The 13,439-nt window shown below is 45.7% G+C and overlaps 1 protein-coding gene across 5 annotated transcripts in view; it reads left to right on the forward strand.

Annotated features, from left to right (window-relative positions):
• The window catches only part of KIF26A (kinesin family member 26A), a 95,767-nt gene that overhangs the window by 1,889 nt on the left and 80,439 nt on the right, over positions 1-13,439 (forward strand). For 3 of the 5 annotated variants that reach the window (XM_085582310.1, XM_085582307.1, XM_077783938.2), the window contains exon 2: positions 574-819. In XM_085582310.1, the coding sequence (XP_085438436.1) occupies positions 574-819 (246 nt within the window). Of the gene's footprint in view, positions 1-34; positions 387-573; positions 820-13,439 lie in introns of those variants that run through there. The other 2 variants (XM_085582305.1, XM_085582306.1) reach the window with 2 other exon arrangements.

The following is a 13,439-nucleotide window of genomic DNA, read 5'->3' on the forward strand; positions in this document are numbered from 1 at the left end:
AGCCCAGCCCAACCCAGTCCAGTCCCTCCTCCCCTGGCCTCGGAGCACTTTTCCAGCTTTTTTTGCCGACGTGCTCCGGTGCTCTGGGTCCTTCCCTGTGCTGTCGTGGAGAGCTCACTCCTCCCTCTCCCATCCCAAACTTCGTTCCCGTCTCAGTATGGGAGGCAGCATCACCTAGAGCGGCAGTCCGGGCGGCGGGGACCCGGCGCGATCACTGTTGGCACCCCGACCCCCGCCCCGCTATGTGAGCCCCGGTCCGGCCGCGCCGCCGGGCACCGCGCCGCCCGCACTGACGGAGCGGGGCGCGGGACTGGGGAGCATCCCCCGCTAGCATGATCGCGGCCGCCGGCAGGAAGGCTCTGGGACCTGATTCCCGGTCGCCGGGGGTAAGTTCCTACAACACTCATCTCCTCCCCGCGGCTGAGCTTTTCCTTGTTTTTTTCCCTTTTTTTTTTTTTTTTTTTTTTCAATCTTCCTCACTTTTTTTTTTTTTTTTTTTTTCCCCCCTCGCGAGGAGGGTGGGAGCAGCGTTGCCTCCGCGTCCCGCGTTGCTGAGCTGTGCTGTCTCCGCAGGTGGCGGAGGGGAGCGGGGTGCGGGAGCTCTCCCCACGGAAGAGGCCGCCGGCCGCCGCCGAGGAGGAGCGCTGCGCCAGCCGCCCGCCGCCCGAGGGAGCGGGAGCCGCCGCGGGGACCGAGCCGCGGCCGCTGGAGCGGGCGGCGGCCGGGGGCTGGTGCCGGAGCTGCCAGGCGCAGCTGGCCGAGCTGAGGAGGCAGGCGGCCCGGCTGGCTGCCGGCGGCTGCCCGCCCAACGCCCCGCCGGTAAGTGCAGCGCCAGCACCGCCGGGGGTCGCGGGGGGTGCGGGGCCGGAGCCTGGCCCCGGCCCGCGCGGGGTCACAGGTACATCCCCAAAGGATTTGGGAGGGGAGCGTGACGGCAAAGCCGGAGATTTCCAACCCGGGCGGGTTCTTCAAAAGTTCAAGGATTTCCCGTCCCGGGCTTTTATCGAAAAGCGAAACTGTGCGGCTGGACGCTCACCCGTTGCTACAGCCACCGGCTGCCAGAAACAGTTAAAAATGAACCGGGGGTTTGGCAGCAGGAGCGGAAGAGCCGGGAAGCGGCCGTGCAGGTGCCGTGCAGAGCCCGGGTGCTGGGGGCGCTCCCGTGTGCCCCCGCAGGACCGGGGCCGCCCAGCCCCGCTGACACCGCCCCGGGGATGCCGGCTCGGTGTCGCGACTGGGATCCAGCTTCGCCAAGAGAAGCTGCCGGTGACAGGCGTTCAGCTCCTCCTTCCGAGAAGCCGATAAAGTGCAGCTGAGAATCAAACACTTGTGTCTGTGGCGCTGGAGGAAACTTTGAGTGGGATGGATGATTTTGGAGTGGGCTGTGCTTTTGCCCTCTGGGTGCTTGAACGTGCCTGGCTGATGGGCTCACTCCTGTCCTTAATGTCCCTTGGGCAAGTACTGGCTGTGTCATTTTCCTCCAGTTTGTGCGGCACGGTGGCACTTAATACCTGGTAGGGAATGGAGAAAGTGCATGAGGATGCCAAGAGCTTCCCTCTTACACAGGTGCAGCTTTATTGGCATGTATTGTAGTTGTCTACACAGTTTTTTCCTTTCCATGTTTGTGGTTTTTTTTCCTATCAAAGGCTTTATTATCCTTGTTGCTTTTCCTTTGTCAGAGCAGGTAGAGCAAAGATTTTGAAAGGTGAAAAAATACATTCTTGCTACAGAGTCTTGCCTAGACATCTGAAGAGATCCTGAGAATTAGCTGATAGGGCAAAATGCAACAGAAGACCCTGAGATTCTGTTTCAGGGCACACAAAACCTGTGCTGGGGTTTTGATAACATTTGGAAGTAATGTATTGTTTTCTAAACAATGCTTATCTGGATGTTTGCAAGAATGGGGGGGAGGGTCTGAAGAGGAAGCCAAACCCTACTGACCTTCGTTTTCATTCAAAGAGTTCCTGTATGATCTACAGAATTCCCATTGAATCTAAATATAGTTTTGTTTGGAAGTGCATTGTGGAGCAGTGTCCGAATGCACAGTGAGGTTTGCATTTTCAAGCCAGATCCAAAGCCTTTTGAAATCGACAGGAGTCTCTCTTTTGGCTTGCTGGGCTAGGACTAGGCTCTTATTTCTGTGGTGTAAAAGGTCACATATCTTATCTCACTGGATTCAGGACTGTTGGACCTTTTGTTTTCTGGATTGCTGCAAATGGTGGAAAGAAGTTTAATTTCCCTTGTGAAGTGCCTGAGGTAGGCTGCTTCAATGAGAAGCACAGAGACCCCTGTTCCCGTGTTGAGGTGGGCCTCTGCCATAAAGAATTGGGTCCTATCTCTGAGCGGATCTCTGCTATGGGAAAAAAAATCCCAGTGTAGGAGAGTCAGGGGCCTCAGCCAGGTGTTCAGGTGAGGAGACCTGTGAGCAAAGGCCTGTTTGTGTGGTCTCCTTCCTGCGAGTCTCGGGGGACTTCCTTGATAAGCACTTGATGATGGGTAAATTAATCCCCCTTTTCTGCAGGGTTTCAAAGCGTGCCTAGGAACATAACAAAATAGGAGTCATCACAGTGTCAGAGCCTCGGCAGAGCTGAGCACCGAGTAACAGATACCTGGAGTTCACTCACTGTGCAGCATGCAGGAAGGCTTGATGGTTGAAATCTCTTGAAAACTGCATTCTCTGACACTTGTGAGACCTGGAGCTGAATTGCAAGCTGAGATTCCCTCTAATCCTGGTGTGGTGAGCAGCTCCTCGGGAAGGAAGATGCAATAAACAGCTGTCCTTACTGCCTTGTGAGCGTGAAGTAGGTTAGTGGGAGATTATAGCAGGGGTTCGGCTACTCAGCTGCTGTGAATTGGCCTTGCAGTGGGAATCTGATGCAATATGCTGGCAGGGTGAGCAGTGTGTAATGTTTGTGCCAAAAAGGCAGCTTGCTCGATTCTCCCCCACTTCCCCCCCTCTTGTATAATTATATAACAAGACATCTGAAAAAGCAGCTCCTCTCTGTAAGGATTTCATGCCCATACAATGCAAGTCCAAAGTTTCCTACAAGCTCTTCTAATGCTCTGTCAAACTAAGCAACTACTGGATGAGTAAATACCAGAAGGCTACTGCTTGGAGCATGCTGCTCTCAAAGGATTTACCTCCTTTGCCATAATAATTAAGAGATCTTTCAGCACAGATTCAGAAAGGTTTCCACACCTGGTTGAAAACCCTTTGGAAAGGTGGGTGGGTGCCTCAGAGATGAAAGAAGGGCTAGTTTCCTGCTGTTGATATCTTTCCTGATGAAAGAGTGGAGGTGTATTATCATGCGTGGGGCAGCTGACAAGGGATTGAATTCACATTAGAATAGAAAACCGACGTACTGTTTGCAGGGATAACAAATCTAATTACTTGAGAGGGCTATGATTCATACAGTTTGTGTTGCTATCCTTTCAATTAGACCTATTTAAAATATATAAATAATTTAAAGTTTCAGTGCTCAGATGATGTGCATTGATTACAGAATACTGTTAGTTGTTTGTGTCTCTTCAAAGTCCTCCAAATCTCTGTGGACAGCTGATAAAAAGATACACCTCCTTGCTTATGTTTAAACTCTTTAAACAGTCTCCCAAGCTCAAGATTTACTGCATCCTACACTCTCAATTCCTTTCAGTTTACTGCTGCTGCCTTTACAGTTTTCTACCACAGTGAGGCTTGTGTGTGAATCAAAATGTGATTTTCATTAAGTGTGGATGGAGCCAAGTAAAGTTTAATCTGAAATTATCCCAGATTAACATTTTGGTATTGCAGTGTTGGCATCAGTTACTGGGTCATGTACTGAACTAATGTAGGAGGGAAAAACAAGGTATCTTGGTTTATCCCTAATTTAAAGTTTTGCAGGCTGTGTCTTTGGAGAATTGGTAATGGGATACAACATCTCCTACTTCCAGAGTTCTGGCTGCAGTGGAGAGCAGGTTGTTCTGCCTGGAAGTTGTTGCTGTTGGCAGCTGTGGGACAATCCATGGGAAATGAGTTGGTGGTCTGTGTTTCACTCCCAATTGGCAAATAGCCTTGTCACAAACCACAATTACCACTAATTGGCATCATTGTTGGCAGTTTCAGGAAGACACTGAGGACTGAATGTGATGTAGATTAAATTAGTAATAATATTTCTTAGCACCTAAATATTTAATTGTGTTTCACAAATGCTAATTAATCAATTTGTGTGATTGCCCCTGTTAGGTGAAACCCAAACATGCTGTCATTTCTGTAGAGGTGTATGTCAGACTGAGGTGTGTAACTCCAGAAGGAAGTGGAGAGGCAGGGACTGTTCAATATGAGAGATGTGCTCCTGTAGCTGCATTTCTGGAGGTAAACTCTGTGCTGCCTCTGGCACAGGCAGTACTCTTAAGGATCTAAAGCTACTGCAAAATGGTTTTAGCTAATCCCTTATGAGCAGAGGAAAAAAGCTTTCCTGGTGTTAGGAATACACACACACATCCACAGAAGGGATTTATACTGGTGTAAGTATTTTGGTTGTAGAAAAGTAATGTTTGTGCCCAGGTATACTGTGTGAGAAGAATTTTTTTATCTGTACTGAAAGGAGGCTAAGACCAGCAGAAGTTCACTTTGGAAGTGATTAGCTCTGATGATCATGTTTCTCCAGCCCAGGGATTAAGACACCACATTTCACTTGTCCCCATCCACCCTCACCCCAGACACCCCCAGTCTGAGCAGTTTATGTTGTCCCTGCTGCCAGTGCAGGCAGGTGCTAGAGGCAATTAAACAGGGAAGAAACATTAATTTTGTGTTATAGCTTGAGTTCAGGAAGTTCTTGCTGTCTTAGTTTTTAAGAGCTTCTTTTCTTCCCTGTTCTGTTGTTTTGTTTTGAATTTTTACCCCTGTTGCATTATCTGCACTGTGTGTTACACGGGCACACCACTGAATGGCTTCCAAGGGCCTGAAGGACAAAGAAGAGAGAATGTGGCTCTTTTGCTGGTGGAGTTGGCAATTTTTTGTTCCTCAATACCTAAAAAGTCCTGTATTCCCAGCTGCCCAGGTAAACTGCAGTTGGGCACAAAGGATCATGCTGCCAGCTCAGTGACCAGGACAAGGTTATGCCTTTGTTGCTGATGAACCATGAATCATTTGAGAGAGCTAAGCAAGCCCTAGCCTGCTGTGTCCTTGTCAGGGCTCAGTGTTACACCAGCCAGAGTTGGAGGAAGAGCTTTTCTGAGTGCTGGTGCTCTTGGAAAAAAGGGAAGATGACAGTGGCTTTAGACGTGCTGTTTACATGGATGTGTCTTAGCTGTGCAAATGCCAGGCAGTGCTGCTGGACTGAGCTCCCATCACTCCTCCTTCTGCTCAAAGTGATGGTCTCTTGGTGGCACACCTGTGTGTGCTACTGATTGCATCACCTGAAGGAGAGATACAGAACAGAGTTTTGGGATGGGCAGGCTCTTTCCTATGGGCTTCTCCTGTGTGCTAAATAACCCTCCCATGTTCCCACCAGCAGCAGAACTAGGGAAGGAGGGTCTGGTAGGATGGATGTTGAACTGTATTTGTTCCCTCCTCGTCCCAGATGACTTCATAAGAGGCAGCATCTTCTCTATAGCTGCACACACTGTTTGGATTACAGTAAGCTAGGGCTTGGACTTCTGGCTTCTGCCAAGCAATTAATAACATGTGGATACTGCCCAATTTCTCCCATAGTTTGTGGAAGTTGTAGGAACTTGTTCTGAGCCTTCCACCTTAATTTTAGATTATTTGACAGGTTCAAAAGCTGTTTAGAAGGGCTTGTAGTAAGGATAGAGAGAAGGACCATGCAGTAGTTCTTAGTGCTTTGGAAAACCAGGCTGAGAGGACAGGCATGGGATTGAGGTCTGTAGTCTTGATGTGTGAGAGTCAGGGATGCTTTGTAATTCCCCCCATGGTCACTGATGGCCTGGTATCAGCAGGAATTGAGGCAAGGAGAGCTCATGTGATCCCTGCTGCCCGTACCTGTCTCCTCACTGTGCACTGGTGGGTGCTCCAGGAGCCAGTGTAGGACCCTGGGAGAGGGCTCTGTGTCCTCAGTGTTTGCCTGCAGGGTCGTGCTTCCCTGAAAGAACAAGGATTCAGAGCATATGGGGGCTTCCTGCAACACTTGAGGTGCATGTGGAATTGATGTAAGCTTTTAGGAGCAGTTCCTGCCCATTGTTTTCTGTTAGTGTGTCAACCCTTAATTCTGGGGTAGCCCTTACTGTCTGGAATTTGGCTGTCACAATGGTGACACAGCTGAGTCTTGGCTAAGTTTGGGCTCCTCTGTTACTTAGGGGCTCTTTTATTTTGGGGGGAGGTCTCTGCATCTGGGTTAATATGGATAAGGGGAATTGAGTGGGAGAGATGTCTTTTAAAGATTGCTCTCTAGAGGAATCCAATTTTCATGGCTCTTCACAAGCATTAAGGCTCTTCTAAATGCACCTTAAAATGTTGTATACTTAACATTTGAAAAATATGTAAGTGGAAAAGTAATGTCTTCGTTAGTATATATGAAACTACGGGGCATTTTTTTTAAGATGCACATTTAATATTTAATTTTGTGAGAGGGACTCTTGCAGACACTTGGCTGTGGAGTGCTCCAGGCAGTGAGCTCAGATGTGGGTTTCAGGTACATGTGCAGTCTAATGACAGGGTTAGTGGCAGCACTGTGTCAAATGTGTTGACACGAGCAGTCCCCTCCGTGGACTCGGCGCAGTCGTTCCCGGTGTGACAGGATGGGCTGCAGAAACTGATAGTTGTGACTTTGCTTTAGACACTTAGGATTTTCAACCATGCTCTTTTAAAATACAGGTGAGAGGGATTATCTTGCAGTTTGGATGCTGGAGGCAAGAGACCTTCTCTCTGGGGGATCTGAAGTGGGGAGTGGGGATTGCACAATTAGCTGGAGGTGCTGTGGTCTCCTGGGTAGCTGAGGGTAATTAGTGTTTCTCTGGCTCTCTCCCTGGCTAATTCCTTCAGCACCCTGCCCTATTAGGGGAAAGGGAGGAAACACATAAACCATTTCAAAATCCCAGGGGGTGGAAAAGAGCATCTGCTCCTAACATCTGAGGTTACTTTGAACCTGTTGAAATATGTAGTAGCTGCTTTATTGTTTTTGCCAAGAGTTTCCACCTACAGTGATCCCAGTCTCTGACTTGTTAACAGTGAGGTTGTTGGAGGCAGTAGTCATCCTCCTCCTCATCCCTGGCTGCTGCTGTGACCTGGCACTGCAGGGTATAGGAGTGGGGATGACTGCAACCACCAGGATTTTCTTTCTCTTTTTTTTTTCCCCTCCTCCATGACCAGGATTACCCACAACGTTCACAGTTGTTGCACATGTCTCCTGCTGCTCGGGTACCCCAAAATAGCTGCACTCTTTGGGCCTGAGTTGTTCTTGCCACAGTGAAGATACTGATGTAGGAAAGAGCCAGTTATTCCCTGGGTTTTCAGCTGGCAGATTAATATTTTGTCACGAAAAGTAAGCAGAGATTTTGCTTCACCCTGGTTAGACAAGGAGAACCTCTCTGAAAGCGTCTACATGTTTTATGAAATATTTTTTCATGCCAATCTGTTGCCTTTCTCAACATTGGATTACCTTCAGGAACTAGTTCTATTTGGATATTGGTCACACTGAATAGGGCAGGCAGCTGTCCAGTTGGAAGTACTGTATCTGCTCTTTATTACTTACTGGAAATCAGTGGAATTCAACTTGTCTGGATTTGTCTCCTTCTCTGACTGCAGACCTGCAGCACTGGAATAACAATTTTGTATTTATGTGTCCAGTATTTCCCCAAGTGAAAGGCATCATTGGTAAGGTGGGAATCTTGTCTATTGCTGGCTGTGCTTGTGATTGGGACCTGTCTGGTCTTCTTTTCAAAGTGGCTACTAATCTTGTATAGTGACTTATGGGAGAAAACTTGGGCCTTACTTGAAGGAGAATCATACCTCCTGCTCTGTTAACAGGAATTGTCCCACTGCAGGGATGCAAAATCTGAATTAATCCCTGGATCTGTCACTGAGTTTGTGAATTTGGGCAAGCAGATTAATACCCACGGGCTTAATTTCTCCTTTGCTCAGCAAAGAGAAAATGCTTCCATCTTTTGTTCATTTGCAGTAAAAACTTTTTTTGTGGTGGGGACTCTCTCTTGCTTTTATGGTATTAAGTATCATCAACTGCTGTAAGTAGAGCTGTTTCTCCTGTAATGTGCATAATCAGAATATATAGCACAGGGACACAGAAAATAGTGGACTCTGTGACTTCCAGCTGAATTTTCAGGTCAGGTGTTGGGGAGGGATTTCTGGAACTGCAACAGCAGAAAGAGCTAAAAAATCTGGAGACTTCAGGTAAAGTGTAAAGGTAGTAACAGGTAGCCCTGAAAATCTGCTAGCTCACCAGGAGAGGAGTGGTGAGGCTGTGGAAGAAGTCTGAAGGTCTGTGGTGTGTGTTCAGTTGGAGTTTCAGTAAGCAGCAGGTGTCAGATCAGCTCAGGGAGCAGGGGTTAGAGCTGTGCTGGTAGTCCCTAAAAAGGTTTTATCTGCATACTGCACGATGCCTCCCTGGATGGAACTGGAAAGCTGCCTTGTGGAAATGTGATGTGGCTTTGTTAACTGGAGGCTCTCAGTGGCTTCAGTCTCTCCTACTGCTGCTGAAGTTTTATGCCAAGGTGTACCAATTATTAGTTTTTCATTAAAATGTTTTAAATGGAAAGAAAGCTGAATTTTATAGATGAACTAAAGAGCAAGGCTTCAAATTATTATTGCTATCATTTGGAATATGCTGGGAATATGTCACTTAGCAGGAGTAATCTATTCTTTTCTAGGATATGCTAAAAGGGATGTAAATCTTTGGCATGTAGTTCTTTGGGCTGACTTTGCTTTGAAGCTGCTTGAGCTTTTAAGACATAGCTGGCAGATGTTCATTTTCATGTTGGACAAAAAATATTTAGTATAAATATATCCACCTATTTTAGGCAGCATAATGCCATTGTTGCATGATTGTTTTATCACCAAGAGTCTGACTGCTGTATAGTGAATCAGAGAAATCTCAGCTCTTGCTCACAAAAAGAGGCTTAGGTGAGTACTACCTCCTTCTTTGAGTCAAGTTTGAAAATTGTCCTTGATCAGCTTTCCTGGAATTTGCAAGCTGCTCAGAGTTTTGGCTGGGGCTGGGCTGCTATTGCCAAACATCAGTACCTGTGCAGGATTGACTGAAACACTGGACAGCTGTGGGAAGATGATCAATTTTTGTTTTGCTCTTAGCAAATCTTCCCCTGATGTTGCTGAGGGATTTTACACTGCTGGGTGAATGGGATGGGGGCCTTCTGTACAAAACTGAAATGTGATACTTCTGGCCAGGCTGGGCACTGACTTGGCTTTCAGCATGAACCGGGAAAGAGAACATTAGTCCTGGTTCTCACAGCATTCAAAAGGTTATGTTTAAATGTGTTTCCTGTTTTATTGCAACATACCATTTGTAACAATGTGGTTTGTGTTGCTGTCTGTGTGTATAAATTTATCAGTGCTGATTATACTGTAAGTGGTCAGTGTTTTGAACTCATTTGGGATGTTAAATATACCCAGTTTGTATTGTAGTCTGTATTTATTGCCTTTTGTTGTTCTCACTGTATTGTATGTTGTAGCATGTATTTACTCCTTTTGGCATTGCTGCTTTTCTCCTAGATCTCAGACTACAGCAGTTTCCTACAGCTTGCATATGGCTTTATCAAGTAAAAATTTATTTTTAGGGGTTGTCTGGTGCTTTTGCATGGCTTTTATGTGGCTCCTGAGGAATTCAGGAATGGTGTCTATGCCCAGGGTACCTCCCATGGCCTTCAGCAGAGTGGTGCTGCTGCTGAGTGTTTTGCAGGGGTGAGACTGCTGAAGTGGTTGAGATCAATGGCACAATGCCAGCCAGTCTCCAGAGACTCTGTGTAATGTGACAATCTTTACAATTGTCAGAAACCTGAGGAGCAACAAGTGGCTTGTATGATCAGGAAATCTGGCCATCCTTGTTTCAATTGCTGTACTCCTTTTGGGTCACCCATGGTGTTCTGTACTGCTGTGTGGCCCTGGGAAACCTGGTTCCAAGAGAACACTCATTAATGATGAGAGACAAATTTGCTCTTCAAAATTTGGCCTTCGAAGGATGGAAGTGAAGGACAAATATCTTTGCCACTGTCATTTCTGGGCAATACTTGGTGCTGTTTCTCTGGTCAGTGAGCAGAAGATGGAAGGGCTAATTTTTCCCAAATACCCTTTCTAGCAGATGTGCCTTAGACCTAGTATGACCTACAGGTACTGAAGAGCTTTTGTAAGACACCTTGAAAACTATGCTGTGGGTGAAACATGAGGCAGGATTTGGCCTATAACTATTTTGCCTGTAGCTTGAAATTCAAGGTTAAACCCAGAATCTGCAGTTAAAATGTTCAGGTGTTAGTTTAAAGTTACACAAGTTACACTGTGAGCTATTTGTCTTTCTCTGAAGATTTTGTTGCAAAGGCAGGCAAATACATTTGACATTCCTCCAACAAGCTCTCACAAGGGTAATTTTGTGTGGATGATTGAGTGGCATGGAAACACTGTAGGATAGCATCCTTTTGTGGATTTTGTAAAGAGGAGATACAGTTGAAATAATTCATAATATGCACAGAATCTTAGCAGACTGCTGAGAAAGCTTCTTTCGGCAATTACCTGTAAGAATAAAGTAAAAAGCATTTATTATTGAAACTCACTTTTTAACATATTAAGAAATATTTCTTCTGATACTTCCAATTTTTTATTTGTGTGCTCCAAATGAGTGTAGAGTAAGACAAATGTGTTCAAGGAAGAAAAATATATGAGTTAATACATTAAGTTTACATATTTTTCGTTTGATGGATTTATGGTTTTTAATTACATCTTCATGTCTTGCATTGGGATCCCTGGGGGCCCTTTCTGAATTTCATGCTTGTACTCTTGTACACATGAGATGCTTTAACCTGCCACCTCGTGCAGCCTTACTGCTGCTTCACTGACCTCTGCTGAAGTTCCTGGTTAGTCAAGTTTAAAATCTGAGACATCCACAAAGAGCCAGATGATTAGAAGAATATTTGTGTGGTTGAGAGAGTTGCTCATGCTGACATCTTGTGAAACACAGACTATGAATGGGTTTCTCTGATTTTTGTGTGGAAGGTGGAGTTTGTGCTCAGCATTTGCTCAGTTGATCACGAGGAGCAGCACCTTGGCTGAGCCTTACTGGCTCCCTGAGGGCAGTCTGGCAGTGGGAAGCAGTCATGTCTTTGGTAAGAACCCTTTGGGGAGCCATAGCTGCTTTTAGGGAAGAGTATTTTCAGCAATACATCATCCTGAATGTACATCTCCCTGCTTCAGTCTCTGGTTACATGCGACACTGGATTTTCATTTCATAGCAGTTTGCATTGTGGTTCTTTTATTGACAGTGGAATCAATAACCTGTGTTAACAGGTGGAAAATGAAGCCTGTTTGCTTTGTGCAGTTTCAGTTGATTTACATGGGTGAATTGCAGAGGAAGCCAGACTGCAGAACTGGTCAATGTCTGTGTTCCAAATCCATCTCTCTCTGTTGGTATCATTACCTCCATCTGCTTTTCTCCAGCACGTCCTCTTCATTTTTCTGTTCAGTGGGAACATAATTACCTGTTTATGTGTATGTGTGTGGAAGTGCTGCCAGGATCTATTTGTTATAACTATGATGTAGCTTATTGAAGAGGCAAAAAAACCCTGGCTGACAATATTCAGGCTTTCCAAAAGAAACCTTGCTTTTGGGACTGACAGGGAGTGTGAATATTCAGGCACAACTTGAGCTCCCGTTCTCAGCTTTGTGCTGTGTGTTCTTTTATTATTCTGGTCATGGCTGCTCATAAGCACATGCAGCTCAAAAGCAAAATAGCTCTGTTTGTGCTGTAAGAATTTAGTTTGGTTTCTGCTTCTTATTGCCAAGTCTTTTGGTGACACAGAAGATGTGTTATATGCAGGGTTGGCTTTCCTGACTCACCCTGAGCTCTTCACTGAGTGTTTTATTCCTGTGGGAGGGTTTGGTTCTTGGAAGATTGGGTGCAGTGAGAAGTGTTAAAGAACTAAAATGCAGAACACATAACCCTAGGAAGTGAACACAAGTGAGAACCTAAAGACATTGTCCTCTGAGGTGATTAATTGGAAGTCTCTACTTTTTTGTTTTATTTTTATGATTTTTATTTTAATTTCTCTTGCTAGAATCATAGAATATCCTGAGTTGGAAGGGACCCACAAGTCTAACTCCTGGCCTTGGACAGGACCACTCCAAGAACCACACCACACTGGTCCAGGCTCAGTCTGATTTTCCTTCTTGTGACTGGATCAACAGTCCTGTTTGCTAGTGTTAGAAAATTGTCCATGGCATTCTGTCCTTCCAAGAGGCTGTACTTGTGCTTTCTTTGGGAAAACTGTGTCACTAAGCATAATGGTAAGAAATGGTCCACCTGCTGCTAAAGGAGTGAGCTGAAAAATGTCTGGTTATTCAACAAGAAAAAACATAGAATCACTGTGTGAAAAACGAACTTCTTTCTGTACCTGAACAGGATTTCTGAAGTCTGTGCAAGAACTGAGTTAAGGTAATCCTGATTTTACAGAGTGAGTTAACCCAAGAGTGATGCTTGGAGTGGTCTGTGCAGTGAGTTAACCCGAGAGTTTTGTAGCTCAGCTGAGTACAGTGCAGGAGTGACATCAGTGGGGGATTAGAATAAGCTTTGTTATCTTCAAAGGCTGTTTACTTAGTGGCTGGAGGATCGCTGTTTGTAGGCAGAGGTAGGAAATGTCCTGGGGCAGGTGGGAGCTGACAGCGTTGCAGCGAGCCTGTGGTGTTTCTCCTCATGCATCCCTGCATTGCCCCCCCATCCTGCTGGCTGCCACTGCTTTTGTGTACTCCACCCATACACAGGTCTTTAACAGAGTGCCAAAGTTATTTTGGGTGCTAAACACTGAACCCGAGCAGTATCCTTATTTTCTACGAATCCTGGAACAGTGTAACTTGTATTTTTCTTACATGTACACATGTAAGAAAAATATCTGTAAGCTTTCCTTAAAATATTGGTTATAGGTATCTTAAAAACCTCGGAGCTGAGTTCTGAGGATAGTTACCTGCCCTTGGGTATTTCAGCTATTGCTTGTTATCACATGAAAGACAATTTAGATTTGGGTTTTTGGAGGATTCTTGTGCAGCTCCTGGGTCTTTTCTGCAGAATTCCTTTTGACAGCAGTTAAGTTACATCTGATCTCCAGAAAGAGATTCACAGATTTATGTATAAAAACTGTTCTAAACTAATTTGGAGCCCACTGGGATACATGTCCCACATGCAAGTATTCAGTTTTTTTCTCAGGAAAACATCCCTGTAAAAGTGCTCTTGAAAGCGAATTTTCGCCTCATTGGCATTTTTCAAAAGACAAAA

Source organism: Lonchura striata, chromosome 5 (assembly GCF_050655825.1).
Source record: "Lonchura striata isolate lonStrDom1 chromosome 5, ASM5065582v1, whole genome shotgun sequence".
Taxonomy (NCBI): Eukaryota; Metazoa; Chordata; class Aves; order Passeriformes; family Estrildidae; genus Lonchura; species Lonchura striata.